The 22923-nt window shown below is 34.9% G+C and overlaps 3 protein-coding genes and 2 long non-coding RNA genes across 12 annotated transcripts; 2 read left to right on the plus strand and 3 right to left on the minus strand.

Moving 5' to 3' along the window:
- Positions 1–56: 56 nt before the first annotated feature.
- On the minus strand, positions 57–500 carry LOC149514158 (uncharacterized). Its single transcript, XR_016329408.1, has 2 exons — positions 364–500; positions 57–244 (listed from the first exon to the last, which is right to left on the minus strand). It is a non-coding gene; the product is annotated as an uncharacterized LOC149514158 (long non-coding RNA).
- On the plus strand, positions 394–767 carry LOC149514159 (uncharacterized). Its single transcript, XR_016329407.1, has 2 exons — positions 394–533; positions 612–767. It is a non-coding gene; the product is annotated as an uncharacterized LOC149514159 (long non-coding RNA).
- Positions 768–1267: 500 nt separating this feature from the next.
- Positions 1268–7639, minus strand: LOC111285263 (ATP-dependent Clp protease ATP-binding subunit ClpA homolog CD4B, chloroplastic). 3 transcript variants are annotated; one of them, XM_022874614.2, is made up of 10 exons: positions 7562–7639; positions 6040–6609; positions 5442–5557; positions 5221–5340; positions 4902–5087; positions 4045–4260; positions 3423–3640; positions 3242–3317; positions 3066–3155; positions 1268–2830 (listed from the first exon to the last, which is right to left on the minus strand). In XM_022874614.2, the coding sequence occupies exons 2-10, from the start codon at positions 6602–6604 to the stop codon at positions 1649–1651; spliced, it is 2769 nt and encodes a 922-aa protein (XP_022730349.1). In that variant the 5' UTR covers positions 6605–6609; positions 7562–7639; the 3' UTR covers positions 1268–1648. The 3 variants fall into 3 exon arrangements, with proteins under 3 accessions (XP_022730349.1, XP_022730358.1, XP_089602845.1); XM_022874623.2 differs by having other exon boundaries at positions 7418–7639; XM_089746719.1 differs by having other exon boundaries at positions 7197–7613.
- Positions 7640–13040: 5401 nt separating this feature from the next.
- Positions 13041–16553, plus strand: LOC111285325 (transcription factor ICE1-like). Its single transcript, XM_022874712.2, has 4 exons — positions 13041–14382; positions 15419–15643; positions 15808–15978; positions 16119–16553. The coding sequence occupies exons 1-4, from the start codon at positions 13222–13224 to the stop codon at positions 16200–16202; spliced, it is 1641 nt and encodes a 546-aa protein (XP_022730447.2). The 5' UTR covers positions 13041–13221; the 3' UTR covers positions 16203–16553.
- Positions 16554–17500: 947 nt separating this feature from the next.
- LOC111285298 (auxin response factor 2A-like) lies at positions 17501–22707 on the minus strand. Of its 6 annotated transcripts, none has more exons than XM_089746721.1 (15): positions 22153–22707; positions 21937–22049; positions 21606–21701; positions 21439–21495; positions 21178–21333; positions 21004–21088; positions 20720–20810; positions 20454–20618; positions 20162–20281; positions 19923–19998; positions 19638–19809; positions 18644–19542; positions 18370–18560; positions 18089–18278; positions 17501–17880 (listed from the first exon to the last, which is right to left on the minus strand). In XM_089746721.1, the coding sequence occupies exons 1-14, from the start codon at positions 22295–22297 to the stop codon at positions 18110–18112; spliced, it is 2535 nt and encodes an 844-aa protein (XP_089602847.1). In that variant the 5' UTR covers positions 22298–22707; the 3' UTR covers positions 17501–17880; positions 18089–18109. The 6 variants fall into 6 exon arrangements, with proteins under 6 accessions (XP_089602847.1, XP_022730427.2, XP_022730410.2 ...); XM_022874692.2 differs by having other exon boundaries at positions 18077–18278; XM_022874675.2 differs by having other exon boundaries at positions 18644–19554.
- Positions 22708–22923: the final 216 nt, after the last annotated feature.

The raw sequence follows: 22923 nt of genomic DNA on the forward strand, positions 1-22923 counted from the left end.
ATTTTAGGAGGTCTTGCTTGTTCGACTCTTTGAGGAAAAACACAACAAAAGGAACATAACTATAATATCTCAGAACCAATTCAGATTTCAGAACCTCTTACATAAAAGCAGATCAGGTACCATATTCCATTCTCTTTCCTCTTTCAAGCCAGCATCGTCTGCTGACTCGGCCGAAATATGAGCAGTGACTCCAGCAACCCATAGAGTCTCTCAGACATCTCTTTCAACACCATTTCATGCTTGCCTGCAAGCAAAAAGCTAGAATTGTAATGATAATAAAAAACCAACTTCATAGTGGCAGAAAGTATATCTTGTCAAAACAAGATTTTAGCTACCTCTGAAAGAGTTACATAGAGAATTAACCAACAGAACTGAATTTTTCTGTCATGACCTTAAGCTTCTGCAACTTAATTTTTGTTCTTCTACCGTGTTGTTGAAAGCATTCTGGATTATTAGCTGCTTAACCTTGAGATCCCTACAATCTCTATTGTTGGTTCACTAATCAAGGCTGGAATCCAGGTCTTGGTTTACAGGTAATGAAATCTCAATGCTATATAACCTGAACAACATCATGAAGGCTTTGCGGCTCACAAATTTGGTTCATCTTACAGTGGAGATCAGGATTCCGTAATCCCATTGACTGGAAGCCGCGCCCTGGTAGGTGGATTGGCAAAGGAGTTAGGATTGGAAACAACTGTACCTTACAGAGTTTGGTTTGAGAGGAAGCAGATGTTTTCATTAATAAAGGGAAATTATTTGGTTCTTTTTATGATTTGCCTGACAAAAATGAATGAAACAGTGCATTTTGCCAGAATTTTAAACTACATTATCATGTTTGTGATTTCTTTTTCTTTTCTGTTTGGTGGGTGGACTCAAGTGTATAGTAATACCCTCTCATTTACCACAAGATGAATCGGTAACAACCCAATATCTTCTGCCTCCTACCAACCACCATGAAGTTGACGAAACCAAGGAATCTTTTCAGCACTAAAATTTACAAACCAGTCTCTGATTATCTAAATGCTTGCCGTGGTTTCAACTACTTAGCTCATACAGCATTTATATGACTTGACAAGAAAACCAACAGACCTGATATGACAGTTAAAACCTCTTGTCCCTGAATTCATGTCTAGGTTCCTCCGTAACTAGGCTGTAAAGAGAACTTGTTCCAGGCCTTGGTGACGCGGCATAAGTTTTATATCATGGCTCAAGAGTTAAGCATTTCTAAGATATAAATCTAGAGATCGGGTCAAAACAGCTCTAAATATGAACAAGGTTCCAGATGCTGATCATTTAAGAACAACCTTACAGTGTTGATTCATGTTCTACAACAATTGGCGGTAGAAAAGGAGACCATAATCACATTTTTTTTTAATGCATTTCCATCTAATTCAAACAAATTTATCCATATATTTTATTGTGAGATGAACTGCCAACCAAACATTACCAGCATCATCTTTCTGCTTCTAACAATGCTTTGCCATTGAGTGAGAGAAATGCAATGCAGCTTCAGTGTCCACAGGCAAGCGATCAATGACTTCCAATTCTACTACCATGCAAGTCCTTTTAACAAAACAGACTACGACTAGTATAGCCAGTTCAATTAAAAAGAAAAGGTACAAACAACATATCCAAAAAGGCTATTTGGTTACACGACTGGAATCTGATCAGCCAATGACTCGGGAGTACCACTGCTACCATTGAGAACAGTAACATTTCCATCGGAGTCAACATCCACAATTACTGAATCACCTTCCTTGATTTCCCTAGCTAGCATCTTCTCAGCCATGCTGTCCTCGAGAAGTCTCATAATGGCTCTTCTTAAAGGCCTTGCTCCATAGCTTGGGTTGTATCCTTCCTCCACCACCCTCTCTTTAAACCTTTCAGTCACTTGAAGCTCTATATCTTTGGTTTTAAGCCTGTCATACACCTCCTTAAGCATTATATCAGCAATCTCCTTCACCTCCAACTTGGTGAGCTGCCTGAAAACAATCATCTCATCCAATCTATTCAAGAACTCCGGCCTGAAGTATCGCTTCAGTTCTTCCGTCACCAGGCTCTTTATTCTATTGTAACTGCTGTCCTCCTCATCTTTAAAAAGATCAAATCCCATCTGCCTTCCACCCTTCTCAATTACACTGCTTCCAACATTAGAGGTCATTATCAGAAGGGTATTCTTGAAATCCACAGTTCTTCCTTTACTGTCTGTCAATCTTCCATCCTCAAGTATCTGAAGCATCATGTTAAAGACATCAGGATGGGCCTTCTCAATCTCATCAAAAAGCACTACAGTGTACGGTCGTCTCCTAACAGCCTCAGTTAGCTGACCACCCTCAGTGTAACCAACATACCCAGGGGGTGAACCAATGAGCTTAGACACTGTATGTCTTTCCATGAACTCACTCATATCAAGTCGGATCATGGCTTCTTCAGACCCAAAATAGTAAGCAGCTAGTGCCTTTGCTAGTTCTGACTTCCCTACACCAGTTGGTCCAGAAAAGATGAAGCTAGCAATTGGCCGATTGGGGTTCTTGAGACCAACACGGGCACGTCGAACAGCACGGCTAATGGCTTTGACAGCTTCATCCTGACCAATGACTCGCTTATGAAGAGTCTCTTCCATCTTAAGGAGACGATCAGATTCATCCGTTGATACTTTCTCAACAGGAATACCAGTCCACGCAGAGACTATATGCTGAATGTCCACTTCTGTCACAACAGGACCTCCATCCCCTGCCTCTGCCTCTGCCTTATTCATCTCCTTGTCTTTCTCTTGGATTGCAGTGATCTGAGCCCTAAGCTCAATTTCCCGGTCACGTAATTCCCCAGCCTGTTTAAAAGAATGTATTATAATATGAGTGATAGCTAAACCAAAGGTTGCCAAACCCACAAAAGAAAAACAATGGTTGACCCCTTAACAGCCTCGTAAGAAAACTAATCTTTGAGACCATCAAACAATCCAACACCAACAAGTTAGGATACAGAAGGATCATTATAATAATTTGATCCACCCTCTAAAAGAAATAAATATAAAATGGCCCAATGAAACTCAACTACTTTGTTACCTTCTCAAAGTCCTGGCTGCGAACTGCTTCATTCTTTGACTTTGTGATCTGTCTGAGCTCTTTTTCAAGCTCTTTAGCTTCCTCAGGGAGCTGCAACAACAATAATGTAATCAAATCAACTAGAGAAAGAAAGGCAAATAAGAGTCACTCGTGACTAAATTGTAATACAAGCACACCTGTGCATGACGAAGTCGAACACGAGAACCAGCTTCATCAATCAAGTCAATTGCTTTATCAGGTAGAAAACGGTCACTAAAGCATAAAGAAATCACAGTGAGGAACAAAAAAAGTGCAGTTCCATTTTTAGTGACTAAGCAATTACAAAAGATGATTGATGACAATAAGATGGCCACATACCTGATGTACTGGTAAGACAGCTGCGCAGCAGAAATTAAAGCCTCATCCGTGTAGCGAAGCTTGTGGTGAATCTCATAACGCTCTCGCAAACCTTTCAAAATCTGTATAGTTTCATCTACAGATGGTTCAGGCACTTTGACTGGCTGGAATCGTCTTTCCAAAGCTGGGTCTTTCTCAATATGTTTTCTGTATTCGTCGAGTGTTGTAGCTCCAATACACTGCATCAATGCAAATAAAAAATATAAGAAATAGCCAGAGTTGATTAGATAAACAGAAACAACAGGTTGCATTAACCAAATGCTATAAAAACTTCAACAGTAGCACAAATACCAAATATAACAATATGCTTCACTTACACCTTGCAAATACAAAATTCGAACATGAGCAGCACTAGGAAGGACCCAAATAATTTAGATAAAACAATCAACTCTAGTCTCTAAAGATTATAATATTTAGAGAAACTGTCAAAAAAATTGTCTAGTGTATTGCTACGAAGCAACAACCAATCCAAACTTAGAAAAGACTGGGAAAACTCACATACACTTTCCCATTTCCTTACTCTGTTCGCTGCCTAAACATAAAATACACACATTACAATCCCCATTGTAAGAACAAAATTTACCTGCAATTCACCTCTGGCAAGAGCCGGCTTTAAGATATTGGCAGCATCAATAGCACCTTCTGCCGCTCCTGCTCCAATTAAGGTGTGCACCTCATCAATAAACAATATTATCTCATCACTTTGCTTGATTTCCTCCATTAGCTTCTTCAATCTCTCCTCAAACTCTCCACGATATTTCGTTCCAGCAACAAGAAGACCCATATCAAGTGTTATAACCTAATAAAAAACAGTCATAAATGCTTACTTCTCAATGAAAATAAATAATAAATAAACAAGAAGTACACAAAAAGGAAGGCTATAACTTTGAAAGGTTGGGAAAAGGTAGGAAGAATAACCAGAGAAATTATAATGACATTGAAAGAAACAAACGCCTCTTGTTGATTCATACCCCTCATATATTTAAGTAAATAGCACAGCACCAAGATCTTAAGCTATCATCGATCTATGTCATTATTTTGACTGGCTTTGGGCAAGACCCTTATAGTTTGGGATATCTCAAATTTGATGAAAGTAATAAAATAAAACTCCAGACTTTAGCAACTAAAATCACTAGTGACCAACTGTTTTCATGTCATGTATATTAAAGCAGAAAATTTTCCAGAGAAAAAAGACCCATAATGGAGATGGATGTTACACATAAATTACACAGCATTTTAGTACGCAACTAGTGCAAAATTGACGTTAAGTTCACGGCAATTCTAAATGGAAACATGCAAAAATACTACCACATTTGCATTTCATAACTATTGCACAAATCCAAAAACATAAAAAATAATAAAAAATCATCACCATTAATTCTTTCAATCCCTTTGCTAAGATAAAAAGTAATAAAATAAAGCTAAAAGACATCCATGCACCTTCTTTCCCTCAATTGTATCAGGAACATCACCACTAGCAATACGTTGGGCAAGGCCTTCTGCAATTGCTGTTTTTCCAACACCAGGTTCTCCAATAAGACACGGGTTGTTTTTGGTCCGCCTACCCAATATTTGGACAACACGTTCTATTTGAGTCTGCCTCCCAACAACGGGATCCAATTTACCCTGAAAGGGAGAAAAACCTGCTTAGAAACAAGCACATACAAATACCCAGGATAAACAGATAAACAAATTTCTTACGTCTTCAGCTAGTTTAGTCAAATTGGTTCCATATTCCTCGAGTGTACAAATTTCTTACCTCTTCAGCTAGCTTAGTCAAATTGGTTCCATATTCCTCAAGTGTTGGCATCTTTGTGTTGCCAGTTGATCCTCCAGGAACAACACTAACTTCATTGCCCTCGCCAACCATACGAATAACCTAGTCAATCAAATGGATGATTAACCCCAGTAGTTTTTTATATTGGCAGAAAAAAAACCAGAAATTAGAAACAAAATCAAGTCAATAAATGCATTTCTTACCTGTGTCCGGATATTACTTGGTTCAGCACCTAAATTCTCAAGAACGCGGGCGGCTACACCTTCACCTTCACGAAGCAACCCAAGAAGAAGATGCTCTGATCCAATATAATTATGGCCTGAAATTTTCATAAAACAAGACTTACCAGTTAATCAAAGTAAATTTTCCTCATAAAAAGAGCATGCATATATAAACAGAATGAAGAAGGACTACATCCTGGCTGGTATTCAAGGATTTAGTGAGATAAGTTAAGAGCTTACACCTAAACTTCATCGTCATTTAAAGATGAAGGAATAGCTCCCCACCACCACAATAACCCTTTGATACCATTTTCTTCTCTTTCATCATATGAAATACTTTTCTTCTAGGTTAAGTCAGTTAAATGGCAATTACATTCACATCATCTTGCGCCAATAAATAAATTCTAATATGAATGCAGATAACTGAGTGAATTGTCATATGAATAACCAACACAAATAAAATGAAAGCCAAATGAAAATTGATAATATGGTACGGTAACTCTCCCTTCTAGCTAAATTCCAGTTTAAAAGTGATTATAAATAATTAAAAACAAAAAGGAGAAACTATGTATAAAGATACCAAGTTGGCGAGCTTCTTCTAATGAGAGTTCGAGAACACGTTTTGCACGAGGAGTAAACGGAATCTCCACAGCAACAAACCCACTGCCCCTTCCAATTATCTTCTCCACCTCTACACGTGCATCTTTAAGATTGATTCCCATAGATTTAAGAACTTTAGCAGCAATGCCAGTACCTTCCCCAATAAGGCCCAATAAAATTTGCTCTGTCCCAACAAAATTATGGCCAAGCCGTCTGGCTTCCTCTTGGGCAAGCATAATTACTTTAATTGCCTTCTCCGTGAAGCGCTCAAACATTGCTTTAGGTACAAATCTGCTACCCCTTCGTCGCCGGGAAGAGATTGAAGTTGCAACCTTAGAACGGAAATTTCGGCCAAATCTGACCATATTATCTAAAGAATTTGAACCATGCAACCCAGCGAAACCCCCTATCCTCAATCGAGGTGTTTGTAAACTGCACATCATTTGGACAGATCTTTTTGATTTTCCAGATTCTTTGGATGAACCATGACTTTGATTAGTAACTAGAGCAGAAACAATAGTTGACTGAGCCAGAACCTTAGCCATCACTCCTACCAAGCAAACAGCATTTAGTAACGAAACATGTCAGCTTGAATGAATACCCCAAAAGGGAAACAAGAGAACTTGCATTCTTCTCACAATTAAAAGACTCCACTCAGCATAAATGAATGTTATAAATCACCAACCAACAATCAGAGCTTTAGAAGAACAAAGTCGCACAAGAAAGAAAATTCCATAGAATCTCAATGTCAACCAGATGTAAAAACAATTTAACAGCTTCCTTTCTATAGATAATTTAATCTTAAAAGAACACAAGAAAAGGAATGAATGACATTTTTACACCACTGACCATGGTTATAGCACTTGTTCAAGTAAAACATAAATTCATCAAATTTCTTCAAAAAAAAAAACACATAAACCCATTAGAATTTACCTTAAACTATTGATCATTAATTAAGCCTACACACTAAAAAGCAAAGGTCCAATAATCAAATAAAAAACATGAAATACTTTCGAATCTAACAACTGAAATACAGTGAACCAATAGCCTGAATCACAAAAAGATTCAAAATTTCAATGGGCTTAACTTAATCAAGAAAACCCATATTACCCAAATTTCAAAAGGTAGACTAATCACCTTATCCATTAGCAATCACAACATAACAGAAAACCCAAAGGTGAAAAATTTTTAGATGTAAAAAAAAAAAATCAACAACCAACAGGAACTTTAAACCAAGAGAATCAATTAAGACCCACCACAATCAAATCAAAACCCTAAATCAGACAAAAGATGAAAACCCCAACTTCTAAAAACCCAGAAACGCATAAAGGCATAAGAAAGTATCGATTAAGACCCACCCCAATCAAACCAAAACCCTAAATCAGACGAAAGATGAAAACCCTAACTTCTAAAAAGCCCAGAAACGCATAAAGGCATAAGAAAGTATCAAATTAAAGCTCAAGGAAAACCCAAAAAAAAAAAAAAAAAATTCCATAACTCACCTATAAAAGAAAGAGGTTTTGAAAATGAATAAACAAAAATATGATGTCGGCCGAAGAGAAAATAAAGAGGATAGCTGTGGTTTACATTCTATTTCAGTATTTTCTTTAGCCAAACGCCTCTTTACGTTTATGTTATCCTCTGCGCCGGCATACCATCATCTTCCATTGACATCTCCGGTGCTGATTTAGACTTCACTGGATTGGGGCTTAAGATTCTGCCACGTGGACAAAGGCTTTTCTTGTAGGTCAAATCTTAAATTTCAGTCCTTTTCCCATCCCTAGATATTTTTTGATTGCTTTCCTGGTTTGCCCTTTTTTGGTGTGCTTTGATTGGTAATAAGATTAAGATAAAAAAAACCATCAAATACTTGCCTCAGAGTTTTTTAATTTACATTAAAAATTGAAGGGTTTACGTATATTTTATTATAATATATTTTAAATTAATTTTAATTATAAAATTATAAAATCTTATGCAATTGGAATCTTTAAATTTAAAAAATATGAAATAAAAATACGATATGAGTTTAATATAAATTAAAATTTTAATAATAATTATAAATAAATTTAATAAAATTAAAAATATATATTTTATATTTTTATATCGATATAAATTATAAAATATAATTTTTATAAAAAATATAATATATATAATTTTTAATATTTTATATAATACTAATATGTAAATCATCGATAATATTATTAAGACGAAATTTTTTTCTATCATGCTACTAAACCCAAGTTGATGAATTTCTAAGAAGAAAGAAACCAAATACATTAAAAATTCTTGGTCAATTTAGGGTTAACTCTAAAGAGGCGGTTGTAAAACTTGTAAGAAATAGGACCTCTCAATTTTTGGCAATATCTATGCATAAGAATGAGATGCTTTTGTGCTACTAAAATATCAACATTTTGAGACGGCGACGTTTTTGTTTGGCTTTGCTGTCAACTTCACTACCATTCTTCTACTTTCCTCTTTGTCATATTTTTTTTACAATATTTTTTTATTTTTTTTTATAAAATAAACTTTGTAATTTCTAATAATTTATTTATTTTTCTTCTTAAAAATTATAAGTCTTGCACATATAAAAGAAAATTATTTATTTATTTTTTAAAATATTTGCTAGTGATGACTAAAGCAAATTAAAGCCTCACACTTTGGGCTGGTTTGTGGGTTTTTTATGGCCTACAATAAGTCCATCTCCTCCATCCCATACATGTTAAGCCTAAAAGGAACTAGGCCTTCTGTTAAGCCAGTTTAGTCTTCCAAGTTTCTACCCAAGTTCCCACTTGCCATCTTTTAAAAATAATATTTAATAAATTGTAAATTTAAATTTTAGTAAATATAATTTTTTATTTTTAAATTACAATCTTTTTTATATTAGAAATATATAGATAAACATGGAATAATCATGTAATTTATTATAAGATATTGAATTTTTTTTAGTTTGAATAAACAAAGACTAAATTTTATGAACTTTAAGATAAAGATGACAATAATTCAATTTAGGTCGAATTTGGTTCTATTTTTTTAGATAATACATAATATTATAAATTTTCAAAATTTTATTCGAGTTCGAATTGATTTTCTTTTGAAATCGATTCAATTTAATTAAATTTTACTTGTTTGATCAGTTTAGTTCATTTGTTTTGAAATTTTAATTTTTATATATTATTTTAATAAAATTTTTAATATATTAAAATAAATTTATATATAAAATAATTATTTTTATTTTATAAAAAATTAAAAAATATATAAAACTAATAAAATATAAAATTCAATTCAATTCGATTTTGAACATCATGATTTAAATTTTAATATAAATTTAATATATAAATTTAATATCTAAACATAATTCGAATAAAATAAAAAAAATTAATTCAAATAGAATCAAATATTATAATTTTAAATAATTTTTTATTTTCTTAACCCTTAACCTGAGTATCAAAATTTCTAAAGGCAACATGAAATTTTCTCCAGCAGCAACAAAAATTAAAAACCAATCACATCAATTGACCAAGCAAGCAAAAGAGTAATTGAAGGGCAAATTTGTGTTCATATGTACCCCAAGGCTCACGGGGTTACTCAAGAAATATTAAAGACACTTCCCCCTCCCCATCAGTTTCAGGCGTTCATTCACTAACCAAGCCAGTGTGACTGCAACTTATTAAAGATTTTTGTCACTCCCTCTTCCCTTCCTTACTCCTTGGCCCTCTCTCCTACATCCACCCTTTATTACACTTAAATGCGGTCCATTTTCTCAGTTGGCTAGTGATTTTCCCATAGATTTAGTGGACCCAACTAACTTATTTTTAGTACTTGCAACAATAAAGACACTACTCAAAATTTTTCAATATGATTTTTATATGATATTGAAGTCGAATTTTAGAGATAATATCGCTATAGATTGAAAAGAAATTATACACGGATAAAATAATTTAAAAATAGATTAAAAATTTTTAAAATTAAAAAATAAATTTGATAATTCATATATTTGTATTATTTAAAATATTAACTATTTGTGACATATTTTATATAAAAATTATATGTTATAATTTATGTTGATATGAAAATAAAAATATATTTTTTATTAAAAATTTAAATTATAATATTTTTTATATTTTTTATTTATATTATTTTTATATCAAGATAAGGAGACAAATGTAAAGAGGGAGGAAGTAACCGATGAGCAATGAGACGGGGAAAAAGGCTGAGAAGTGAGAAGGGACAGAGTGGGGTTAAGGTTTGGATTGGTGAAAGGTGAAGTGATAAGAAAAATATCAAAGGTATCACGAGATACTTGGGGACCCTTTTCTTTACCTATCCCTCTCCCTTCTCTTAATTTCTCTGCCACGCTTCAATCCTTTTCTTGACTTCAATTCAAATTATTTCAACCAATATGTCTCCATCCATCTTGCTTCTTCTTTTTTTTTTTTTGACAATGCTATGCTTTGCCATGCTCTCTCCTACTTCCAAGGAATGTGTATTTAGGACATGCTATAATAAATTTATTTTTGGAAATTTGATCTCAAAATTAAGGATGATATTTATAAAGACAAAGTCAAATTCGAGCACATCAATAAGTTTAACACTTTTCGTTTGTTAAATTTTAAAAATAGTTTTAAATAATATTTCCGTAATTATTAATTAAATAAATATATTATAAACATAATAAAATTTGTTTATATTTTTAGATATTTTAATCTAAATTTGATTATAACCTAAACTAATTTCTTCCGAATTGGGTGCAAATTACAAAAGATCACCTTTTGGCAAAAATTTAACAGTTTGTAGGCAGGGCTAATATTAATAAATTTCTTACTGTACATTCCAACATTCACAAAATAAAACCCCTTTAAATTAGATTTAATAATTTAAAATACAAAATAATAATATGATACGAAAATCATACGAGTAAAAAATATAAAAGTAATATAATTTAAAATTTTAACAAAAATCATATATTGGCTTAATAAAATAAAAAAATATATTTCAGATTTTTATGTCGACATGAATTATAATACATAATTTTTATATAAAACATGACATATATATACAAATTATTAATATTTTACATGATATAAATACATAAATTATAAAATATACTTTAAACCTAAAATAATAATGTAGGTTCAACATTTCTTTAATTTCTTTCACCTTTTAAGGGTTTTCTTTCTTTTTTTTTTTTTTTGCAATTTATTTCTAATCTGAATCTCTCTTTTAAAATGTGATGGTAGTTTTTTTTTTTTTTTTTTTAATTTGTTTTGTGACAAGGCATCAAACAAGAACTGGTTTTGGCCAAATGCAGAAAAACAGCAAAACATGACATGGAAACACTTGGGACCACGGTTTAAATACACCAACTCCCATTTTGGCTTGTTCTGTTTCACCCATTGTCATTGCCGGTATTAGGGTTTGTTCTTTCACATGATATAAAAATAAAATAAAATAAAATAGAAAAATATGATATTTCAACATTTTATTGGTAAATTTTTATTGTATACTATTTGATATGGAACTAAATGCAAAAGCAGTACCAATATGCCTTCGATATATTATTTTTTCTTCATCATTAATTTACTTTTATATTCGTCTATCATATATATTTATCCGATTAAATAAAATATTACACGTACAAATTTTTTAATCTCGTAACCTTAAAATTTTAATTTTGATATTATGTTAATTAATCCAAAGACAATTGTATATCTTGATATACAATTTGTTTAAAGAATTGTGAGTTTTAACTTGAAATAGTAAAATGAATAAATTATAATTTTTAAATGTTAATAAAATAAAAATAATTTAATTTAATTAATTTATGTTCTTTTGTTTTGTTTATAATTTTTTTTATTACTGTCCTTTTTTATAAGCAAAATAAAAAATAAAAAAATTCGTAAAATATTAAAGGTAATTTAAATTAAGAAAAAATGAGAGAGTGATGTAAATAAAAATTAATATGAATGTTTAAAAAGTAAAAAAAAATGTTATTTTTTATAAAAAAATAAATGATGTAAAAAATTTTAAAATTAAAATTTAATATTTTTTAATCTTTCATATAATCAATGAAGAGATATAAATTTTAATTTGTTGTGATTGTCTCTTTTAAAATAAAGAAAATTAAAAAAAAAAAAAAAAAAAAAGCTTTTCTAATTGTGCAATCTTATGCAGTCGAAAATCGAAAAAGAAGGTACAGCAAGTTGCAAAACGGTTGTTAAGGCCTAATGTCATCATCGGCAAAGCCAAAGAAGGAAGGTTGCTTTTCTTGTTAGTACAGAACAGCTTACACTTTTGATTTTTTTTTTCAAAAAAAAAAAAAGTGATGGAATCATTAAATTATTCATAAATGCTCATAAAAATTTACATTTAGAATATATACATAATATATATATATGATATACATTAAATTTAATTATTAATTAAAATAAAATTCAAAATATACATAACAATAATTATTTAGATTAATTTAATTATTTTTAAGATATAACATTTAACAAGTTAAAATTTTAAACTTTAATTTTAAAATATTTTTATTTTAAATTATGATTTTTTTATAAAAAATTATTTAAACTAAAATTACAAAGAGATCTTATATTCTATTCAATAATTATTATTTATTACAAGGACAATATGAATTCAAGTAAATTTTGTCATTTTGTAATTGATGAAAATACAAACTTACTCATAAATGTTATAACGTTTTTTTATTATTATTATCATAAAAGAACAAAAAAAGAATAAAAAAATTTATTTATTCTACCATTTTGTGCATGTAGTAAGTAGCAACATGAACAAAATGGGACACCAAAATATGGTTTTATTTCAGCTTATATATTTTTATATTTTCTATCATAAAAAAAAAAAAAAAAAAAAAAAGAGAAAGAAACAAAGAATCAGATAGAGCCAACCGTGTAGTAGTGATTAGAGTAACGTTCTCTTTGCTGATTCAATCAAAAAGCTTTGCCCTTTTCCCTTTGCAACGTCTGCTTCACTCTTTCTCTCTCTCAAAGCTGCTTTTTTTTCTCATTATTTTAAGTCCATAACCGCTCAACAAAAAACAAACACCCAGTTTCTGCTTCTCTTATTTTCCCAAGAAAGGAAAAAAAAAAAAAAAAAAAACAAGTTTTTCTTATAATCAAGGTCCAAGAGTTGTCCAAGAACCATGCTTTCAAGAGTGAATGGCGGTGTGGTTTGGATGGACGATAAAGAAGATGAAGACTCTGCTTCATGGAACAGAACCACCACCAACAACAACAACAATGATAACAACAGTGTTATAATGGAGAACAAAGAAGAGATGGGTTCTTTATCTACATTCAAATCCATGTTGGAAGAAGAATGGTATGTTGCAAACAACAGTATTTCAAGCCATCAAAACATTAGAGACCTTTCATTTTCACCAAATCTTGGTGACCATCAGGATAACTTTTTGCTGCATCATCATCATCATCATCCAGTGGATTCTTCCTCTTCCTGTTCACCATCTTCCTCTGTTTTCAACAATCTCGACCCATCTCAGGTACAGTTCTTTTTGCAACCAAAACCAACTGTATCTTCACTCCTTAATGTTGTTTCGAATAACCCTTTAGACCATGGGTTTGATTTGAGTGAAATTGGGTTCCTTGACAACCAAGCAACAAATGCTAGTACTTTACTGAACAGGGGAAATGCTGGGGTTTTGGGTAGTTTCACTGATTTAAGCCATGGTAATCAGATGGACACAGCTAATTTGTGTCCTGAGACTCAATTTTCGAGTTCTGGGATGGTTCAGCTACCAGAAAATGGTGCCGGGTTTGCTGGTTTTCAAGGGTTTGATGAAAACCCTGGCAATGCTCTGTTTTTAAATAGGTCTAAGTTGTTGAGGCCACTGGAAAGCTTTCCTTCAGTCGGAGCACAACCAACTCTGTTCCAGAAAAGAGCAGCTTTGAGGAAGAACTTAGCTGATAATGGAGGGAATTTCGGGGTGTTAGTTGGAGGAAAGCTAAATGCTTTGAGTGGAATTGAGGGAGATAAAGGGAAGAAAGAAATGGCTGAAGAAAATGAGAAGAGGAAAATTAACAATAGAGATGATCTAGAAGATGTGAGCATTGATGGGTCTGCTTTGAACTATGATTCAGATGAGTTTACTGACAATAACAAGGTGGAGGAAGCTATTAAAAATGGTGGGAATACCTCAAATGCAAACAGTACTGTTACTGGAGGAGATCAAAAGGGTAAAAAGAAAGGGCTTCCTGCAAAAAATTTGATGGCTGAGAGGCGCCGTAGGAAGAAACTCAATGATAGGCTTTACATGTTGCGGTCTGTTGTTCCAAAGATTAGCAAAGTAAGAATTTTCTTCACGTTTCCCCCTTTTTTTTTTCTTTTTTTTTTTATCTCGTGAATGCAAGTAATCAAGCTTTTTTTTTTAATTTACTTTGTTTTAATGGTGGTGGTTTTTGTACTTTGTGAATGAGTGGCATCTTTTGTTTTTACGTGTTCCCAAAATGCTTTGAGAAAGTTGCATTAATTTCTCTCACATGGAGTCTGGTTGATTGTTTTAAATTCACCATAATTCTTTGGACCACATTGTTTTCTATAAAACTTGATGATTCCAGTATCTTTTATCATGTCTTTTACTTTTGTATTGCAGCAGCAAAATAGTTACATCATAACTTCAGATTCATTTTCTAGGCTGCATTTAGTTCACTGCTCTAGTCTCTGATCACCTTTCTACCCTTTTCCATTACACAACTTGTTCTTTCACTTCTTCCCACCTATTTATCATTATTCTCCTTGCTTTTTACATTCTTATGCATTCGAATTTTTCGAGGTGATTCGTAGTTTTCATCAGTGATTTGGTGGTTTAAATTCATGATAAAGATGTTGAAAATATATGAAGTTTCTGCAGTTCATTTATTGTTATAAAGTACCAAAAAGAAACCTACTAAAGCTGGGAATTTAATGGAAGGTAATTATAAACATATGATTCAATGAAGCTGTAGAATCTATGATAATTGAGGTTTCTGTCAAGGAAATTTTTGGTGGTGGACTCACCAAACTGTGCTTTAGATTGAATGATGAGACTTTTCTTAGGATCAGAATGCTAGGTACCTTTGCTTTGTATCAATGTAACTTAAAGTTTTAAACATCAAAGTAGTATGGGAACCTTTTCAAATAGATTGCTGGACTTTTTCTGTGGGTGATTTTTTTTTTTTTTTGGTGTATTTTATTTAATTGACTTAACGATTTAATATGTAATCCAATCCAACTTGAACATAATCATGTTACTTTTACTGGCAAAGGAAGGCTTTTGGAGGTTCATATTCTCTCAGTTTTGCTTCTTTGAAATAGTATGATTTACATTATCCTTCTATTAATAGATGGATAGAGCTTCTATTCTTGGGGATGCAATTGAGTACCTGAAGGAACTTCTGCAAAGGATCAATGACCTCCATAATGAATTGGAGTCAAACCCTCCTAGCTCTTCTCTGACACCTACGACCAGCTTCCATCCTTTGACGCCCACTCCGGCCACCTTGCCCAGTCGGATCAAGGATGAACTTTGCCCCAGCTCATTACCGAGCCCAAATGGTCAGCCAGCAAGGGTAAACTTGTGTCTTTATGCCGAAAAGTTACTTTCACCTCTCTCTTATCATATGTCATTAATTCATTCTTGATTCCAGCATGAATAATATTGTGATACTAACTGATTTAGCTATTGTGATTATAGAACTTTGAATGATTTGGTTTTAATTTGATGTAAATATAGGTTGAAGTAAGGCAGAGAGAAGGAAAAGCTGTAAACATCCATATGTTTTGTGGCCGCAGACCAGGTCTTTTGCTCTCCACAATGAGGGCTTTGGACAACCTTGGGCTTGACATCCAGCAAGCAGTCATTAGCTGTTTCAATGGTTTTGCCATGGATATCTTTCGAGCTGAGGTACGATTTCTGACAATCATAAAGTTCTCATTTGCTTTAAAGCATCATTGAGTCTTGAAAAACCACCTGCTTCCCACAAAGCAACAAATGAAAAGCCTGAACCATGAATTTTGATTTCATTGATGTGTTTCTATTTTCAGCAATGCAAGGAAGGGCAGGACATCCATCCTGAGCAGATCAAAGCTGTACTTTTGGATTCAGCTGGCTTCCACAACATGATATAGGTTTCTTCAGCAAGTATATCTGATTCTGAACAACTATAAACAGGCTTTTAGCTCCAAGAGGCAAGACGAAACAAGCAATTGCATTTTGTTTTACGTAGCGAGCAACATGAGAGCTTTAAATTAGTTTGAACTGGTGGGAAACTCGCCATCCTCAAGTCTTTTTTCTCAGCTTTTTACTAGACTTTCGCTCTTTAAAATCTCGTTGTTGTTTGGATTTCTGGTCATTTTAATGAGGATAAAGCCTCTCATTACTGCTGCATTTGGAATATAATTTGAACAAACTCAGTTCCCTCCCCTATAACCAGCTGGTTGATCGTGCTGGTGGAAAAATCTAAGCATTTCTTTCTCCTAGCTTTCCTGTGGTACCATGCACGAACAGAGCTACTTTAAACTCAAAATTTACCTGTCATTTGGTCAAAAAGACTTTTTAACTTTTGAGTAAGAGTGTTACCCTTTTGCTTTTGCCATGCCAAAAACATGTGCTCGTCCTTGATCGTGGATAAGCTCTCAAAATAATTACTGCGTTCCCATTTAAGTAGGGCTATCATGACCCATGGATGGGACCCTGATGAAATTTGCTCCGACCCGTGGGCGTAGCACTTTCCCCCACTTGGGTCTCACGGCGGAGATATTAGTCAAGATCATGAAAAGAATATTTTTCAGACTTTGACATATTATTCCAAGCAAAACGGAAGCAAAGAGCCGAAGAGAGATATGGTAATTTGTAACTAAAAATTCAAACCCCAACCCCACAAGTCGGTCGCCACCATTGGACCGTAATTCCAGGGTCAAAGTCGTAGTCTAAAATCGATTGCCACTCAGGCATTTACCAAGCTGCTCCATGCAATGGATATGGCTCAGCAAATACAGTTGCGTTGGCAATCACATTATCTGATATTAGACCAACTCTCTCCTTCCCTCCGGTACGATCTGCTAATGAACCGTAAAGCCAACTACTCCTTTTGAGGCAAGAAAGGACAACTGGCCCCTCAGATTCCTGCTTTCCCTGAATTATCAAAGATGGAATATCCCAACAAGCCTCCAAAATTTTTACAAAAAATAAAGGAAAAGGATCTCGAGCTTAGATTAGCAAATTCCAGCAGATTCACCAATCATCATCACAAGGGAAGATCTAACAAACATGAAACTAATTTAACTTCCCATTATTTGCTCAGAATTAAGAATGCCTCTAAACTAAGCAGAAAATTTCTGCCTACTTGAGCTATTTGCAAAGACCTTGAAGAAATGCACCCAAATTTTGGTGATTTAACAGTGTACTAGATTAAAAAAACATAAAAAGCAACAAAATCAATGATATGCTTACTTGAAAAGAAATTAGATGGTGTACTAACTTACTTACATTCACAGGTTGAAAAAGGGGGTAAAACATCTCTGTACAAGGGGGGGAGAGGGTGGTTGCAAAAGCAAGGCTGGTGCAGCCACGCTTGAAATTCAAATTCGGGTATACATATTTATATATATAAAGGACACCATTCAATATTACCTCCAAAACATTTCCAAAATTGGATTATACCATTAACGACATCTATGTCTGATTCTGATTTCTGAGACAAACTTGCTGCCAATATAGACTCACAAGTCACTTTCAACTCAAACTAATTAAAGTTCTAACCAAATGGAATGTCACTATTGCACTCCTCATGCCTCCACCAAAAAGCTGAAACAAGAATAAAGGAAAATGTTACTTGCAATGTAATACCTTTGTAATGCAATAACAAGGTAAATAAAGGCAAAAACAAAGGGAGGCCGCATCTAAGGAGAGCACAACACGGTCAATTCAAATTGATCGTTTTTCCGCATCCTATTCAAAACAAGATACAATACTTAGATGCAATCATCAGGAGAGTACACACCCAGAATATTACCCAGAACCATTATGGTGAAGCCTAACAATTTCCTGCACTAAATGCTGATGGACACCTCACTTCTTCTGCATCTAGGCCTTCTGCAGAAACTGGATTGTCCTCACCCCTTGAACTCAACGATCCTGGCTTCATCTTCTGGACCTCCTCCCTAGTGTAGATACCAATCTTGCGAACCATGGCACAAAATTCCCTAATTCACGAGCAATAATTGAATAATGATGTCAACCATCAAATATATGAAATGGGTAAAAATGTATTGGAATGAAGGCAAGAATCCTTACTGCCAGGGATCATCTCCCACAAGCATCATATCACCCTCATCATCAGTATAAACAACAAGCCAATTCTTTTTAGGGGCCATTAATTCGCCTCCAAATTCAAATAATTGATCCAATTCGGCAATCAATTCACCATAGTTGTTGAACTTCGTAAGGTCCACAGACCTAACAAGAGCAATCCCCTGCTTGTGAACCTGAAAATAAAATATAAATTGAGCAAGTCCTTTAACAGATTTCGTAACAAGAAGTTTAAACCATCAAAAGAGTGAAAGAGAACCTTAGTACAACTCCTAGTTGAGGCATTAGAAGGTTTGCTTGGAACCTCTCTTGTTTGGGGCTGACCCAGCCGAAATATTTTGTCCTGCTCATTACAAGCAGAAAGATCCTCTGCCAAATGCGAGACCTTTGACTTTTCAGACCTTCGATCAGATTCAAATGTATGAACTTGATGTGAAGGAGCTTGCGGACGACCCACACGCTTGTTCAATGCATTAATATTAGAGACTGCTGGCTCTGATGCAACGGAATTACTTATGAGAGGAATACCGAAGAGCTTGCAGTTTCCTTCTCTAGATTTTCCATTCTCATGCTCTTGAACCAATGATGTTTTGGGCATTAAATCTCTTGAGTGGACAAGGTTCTCATAATGGGATGAAGTTGGGGGAGGCATCAACCAGTTTCCATGTGAATGCTCGATCCTACGACCTTTAAGCATAGGATAGTCACCAAAACCACTAAATCTACCATTTCCTCGCACTTGATAAGGCACATCAGAACCTTGCAAAGGAGGCTTAGCATTTTTCTTATCCAACTTGAGTGAGAGACCAGACGGCAAGAGGGACCAACAGCCAATCCCCCCTTCTTGATCTGGTAACTGTTTTCTCATTGGATTACCAGCTACTGAAGTTTGATCAGCCATTCCAGCATTTGACCCAAAACCAGAGAGCAAATCCGTGCATGTTGGTTCATGCCTCCCAGAGGAAACCCAATTCTCTGACCCAAATCTTCTTGCAGCAGAAACCACATCAATCTTCTCATCATCTACAGGAGGCCACATCACTGACTTTTCAGCAGTGTCAGACTCGTTACTCTCGGCAAAGTTGCCTCTCAAGGTCGAGAATTCTTGACCTTGCAAGACCCTTGAAAACCCAATAGCCGGTGAAGGGTCTACAGTAACTTTGGATGAACCTAAAAAATGAACTTCATCAACAGTTCCTACCAGATGAGCTGTTACATGAAAATATATTATAAACCAATTACACAAAACCTACCTTCCCTAGGAAGCACGGAGGAATCGGAGGATGAAGGTACAGCATTAGATCGAGGCCTTTTTGGCCTGGGCAGTGGAAGGGGATTCAGGGCAGAAGGAGCCAAAGCAGGTTCAATTTTCCAAGGAGAAACTCTCTCGGGACGAGGCATGGTGGTAGTCTCATCCCATCGCACCTATAAGATATATTAGAACATTGTTACAGAATCCCCATAACTAGAAGCATTCTACCATTTTTTTCAGTATTCTAAACAACTATCAAACATTGGTCAAATTAAATAAAATATACCTTGAGGCATCTCCATTTGGAATCCTGCCACCTTTGTGGATCAGCATCTTCAATTCCAACTATTGTTCCAGTAAACCTGCAATACAATCAATTGAGAAACATAATATCAGCTTGCTCCATATCATGTTGGAAATTCTTACCCTTATGCGGTAACATACTAGAAACATCATAAATAATTTTTTAGATGTAGCCATACAAGGATACCTGTCATCACAGAAAAAGGAAGACACAAGCCTTACCTCTGTTCGGGAGCTTCTTCGCCTTCAAATCTCATTTTGAACCTCATTCCTATCGAATAATTGTTCTTCACCGACTCCATGTACTGATCAAATGGAACAATAAACTCAGCTGGGCTTGTCCTGTAACAGAAAATGGACATGCATAAATACAAGATATTGCAATTAATTCCTCTACAAAACAGCAATATCACAGTTGAAATTTAATCACCCAGTAATCTATTTTGAGAGCTTTTAACATATCATGCCAGGAAAAATGACACAGCATGTAAAAATGGTAGCTTGGTCTACAAACCTAGGTTTGTAATACACAGTGAATATGGTTTGTGTTGTGCAAGCATGCCATGCTGTTGCAAGCACACCAAGATGCATGCTATGACTTGATATTACTGATGAAGGAACAATGCCCTGCTGCCTCATCGCACGGCGTACACCAACACGTAGTTCTCCATTCTCACCTCTGGAAAATACACATCATTTCCATGTATAAACTCTTAAGCTCAAACAAAGAATTCAATCCTAAAACACCAAATTTCATAGCACGTGCGGAAGCGGGCAAACCTTAAAAATATAAACGCGTCCCCTGCAACAAGCCTCTTGGAGCTAACAAAAACACTCCAACCACTTTGAAGCAAGTGTCTTCGTGGTTGACCTGGTATTCCCATCAACATTTGAATCAAATTGTAAACTAAACGGCTCTAATTGTAACTGATTAACCAGAACAGAACCGAGTAATAAAAAATACATAAACCCAAACTTGTAATAACATTTCATAACCATACTCCTTAAATTCCATTGTGCATTATGTATAAGCACAAAAAACCAATTAGGTTTGAAAGCATTACCCCGAAAGATATGCCGGAATCGCCACTCATTTCCATGCAAATCCTTAGCAACCAACTCCTGGCTTGGAGGTTGCCTTGACATGTCCTGTTATAGAACAAGCCCAAATGAACCACAACCTAATAATCATAAAGGAAAAAAAGGAAACTAGACATCTGCGGCAGATAGACACAAACCAATGGTGGAAGACATTCATCCGCATGCCGCCTGAGCACTGAAAACCCACCATGGGTGCTTGTATCTGAGGCAGTCAGGGTCTTGCAAAAGGAATGCACGAGGAACCGTGGTGGTTGAGGAGTGGGAGGCTCCTTGCCCACAGTGTTCTCATCTTGCTAGAAACATTCGATAAAGCAAAGGACAAACCATCAGAAACTCAACTCTTCATCAACTCCTAATTCAAAGTAACAAAATACAAAAATAATAAGATCAACGCTTACAATAGGCTCAGGAAGTAAAGTCACTTGTGCAAAAACCTCATCGGTGTCCGGTTCAGCCTATAGAATTAAGAGCAAAAAGTTATTCCTCCCATAAGTAAAACAAAAGCCAAGAAAATTAAATATATATATATATATATACAAATCGCAGCAAAAGAGGTGCAAGGTACCTTTAATTGAACGTTAATCACACGACAAGGGATCTTCGATGGAAGATTATACAGTGGCATCTGCTGGTCTGCTACCTGATTAGTAGACGCCTCAACCTGATTCACCAGAAACTAATAAGCAAATAAAAAACAAACCCCATAATAGAAACAGAGAAACAAAAACAAAACAAGGAAAAGCAAGGGAAGCTAAATCCCACTTCAAATTACATTTCATTCTCCAATAAAGAAAATTTAAAATTTAAACGAAATTAGCACGGGTTCCCTCAACAAGAAACAAAAAACCAAACAAGAGGAAAAAGAATAGAAGAGAAAAAGAAGGTAGAAGCGAAACCTGTTCTATGTGACCTTGAGGAAAGTAGAACACGCGCTCTCCTTCGCGAGGGACCGTCACTAGAGGTCCAGCACATGCATGCCATAGCTCCGTATACAGCGCCGTTTCGGGGTCTATATTTTTCACACATAAAACGAAACCAAAATAAACAATAAAACGGCAAGCAAACAAACAAGAAAAAGGAAAGCCAGAAACCAAAGGAGGGAGGAATCTTACCTCTGACGACAGCTGTACAAGTGGAATGACCATTTTGCCCTTCCATGGCGCTCCTAGCATCATTTGGTTCACTATAACCAGAAGAAAAACTCTCTCCTCTTCCGTTAACACAGTTTCCTTTTATTGATACCTCCGAAGTAGTCATTTCTTGTAAATCTTTTTAGCTCAGATCTCTCATCTGATACTGTCAAATTCCTCACTCGAAACTGAAAACCCAAACTCAAATTCAACTCAATCTACCATAACCACCGTTGCTAAAACCCAAGCTCTCCTCTTCAACTCAGAAAGGAAGCCTATATTTCTCTCAATCCACCACCAATCTTCTCGATTTATGCATCAATCAATCAATTATTCTCCCTTTCCACTTCCAATCTCTAGTCGCTTTCACTTCCCCTTCCTTCTGCATATAACACCTAAGCCTCTATCTTCTTCTCTTTCACCTATCGCAATTGTAGCAGATCAAATATCAGAGCCCGTACAAAACTCCGAAAAAAGCTTTCTCTCTCTCTATCTTTCTCTGTGGTTTCTTCTTTTTTCTCGTCTCTGTCCGTCTCTGTGTGTGTCTGATGAGGGGTCGAGAAACTTAACCAAGGGTGGGTCAAAATCGTGGAGGTAGTGGCAATCATTCCAACCGCGGTCAATTTCTAACCCACTGAACAACCGGCATTAATCTGTCCGACTGCCTTTATGATACCGGCTACACCCGGTAACTTCTCATGGGGAAGGGAGGAGTAAAGGAAAGGGGACCAGACAGGGTAGTCTATAAATTTA

This window comes from Durio zibethinus, chromosome 17, assembly GCF_047325235.1.
Source record: "Durio zibethinus cultivar Kanyao isolate XHJ-2024 chromosome 17, ASM4732523v1, whole genome shotgun sequence".
NCBI lineage: Eukaryota > Viridiplantae > Streptophyta > Magnoliopsida > Malvales > Malvaceae > Durio > Durio zibethinus.

Excerpts from the sequence above, each read along its gene's own strand:
- LOC111285263 (XM_022874614.2), bottom strand. The coding sequence starts at position 6,604 with ATGGCTAAGGTTCTGGCTCAGTCAACTATTGTTTCTGCTCTAGTTACT. Across the intron at positions 3,641-4,044 it reads TTGCCAGAGGTGAATTGCAG|TGTATTGGAGCTACAACACT; the intron begins GTAAATTTTGTT and ends GCATTGATGCAG. Across the intron at positions 2,831-3,065 it reads GCAGCCAGGACTTTGAGAAG|GCTGGGGAATTACGTGACCG; the intron begins GTAACAAAGTAG and ends TCTTTTAAACAG.
- LOC111285325 (XM_022874712.2), top strand. The coding sequence starts at position 13,222 with ATGCTTTCAAGAGTGAATGGCGGTGTGGTTTGGATGGACGATAAAGAA. Across the intron at positions 14,383-15,418 it reads TTGTTCCAAAGATTAGCAAA|ATGGATAGAGCTTCTATTCT; the intron begins GTAAGAATTTTC and ends TTCTATTAATAG. Across the intron at positions 15,644-15,807 it reads CAAATGGTCAGCCAGCAAGG|GTTGAAGTAAGGCAGAGAGA; the intron begins GTAAACTTGTGT and ends ATGTAAATATAG.
- LOC111285298 (XM_022874675.2), bottom strand. The coding sequence starts at position 22,297 with ATGACTACTTCGGAGGTATCAATAAAAGGAAACTGTGTTAACGGAAGA. Across the intron at positions 18,561-18,643 it reads CAACTAGGAGTTGTACTAAG|GTTCACAAGCAGGGGATTGC; the intron begins GTTCTCTTTCAC and ends TTTTATTTTCAG. Across the intron at positions 18,279-18,369 it reads GTGGGAGATGATCCCTGGCA|GGAATTTTGTGCCATGGTTC; the intron begins GTAAGGATTCTT and ends CTCGTGAATTAG.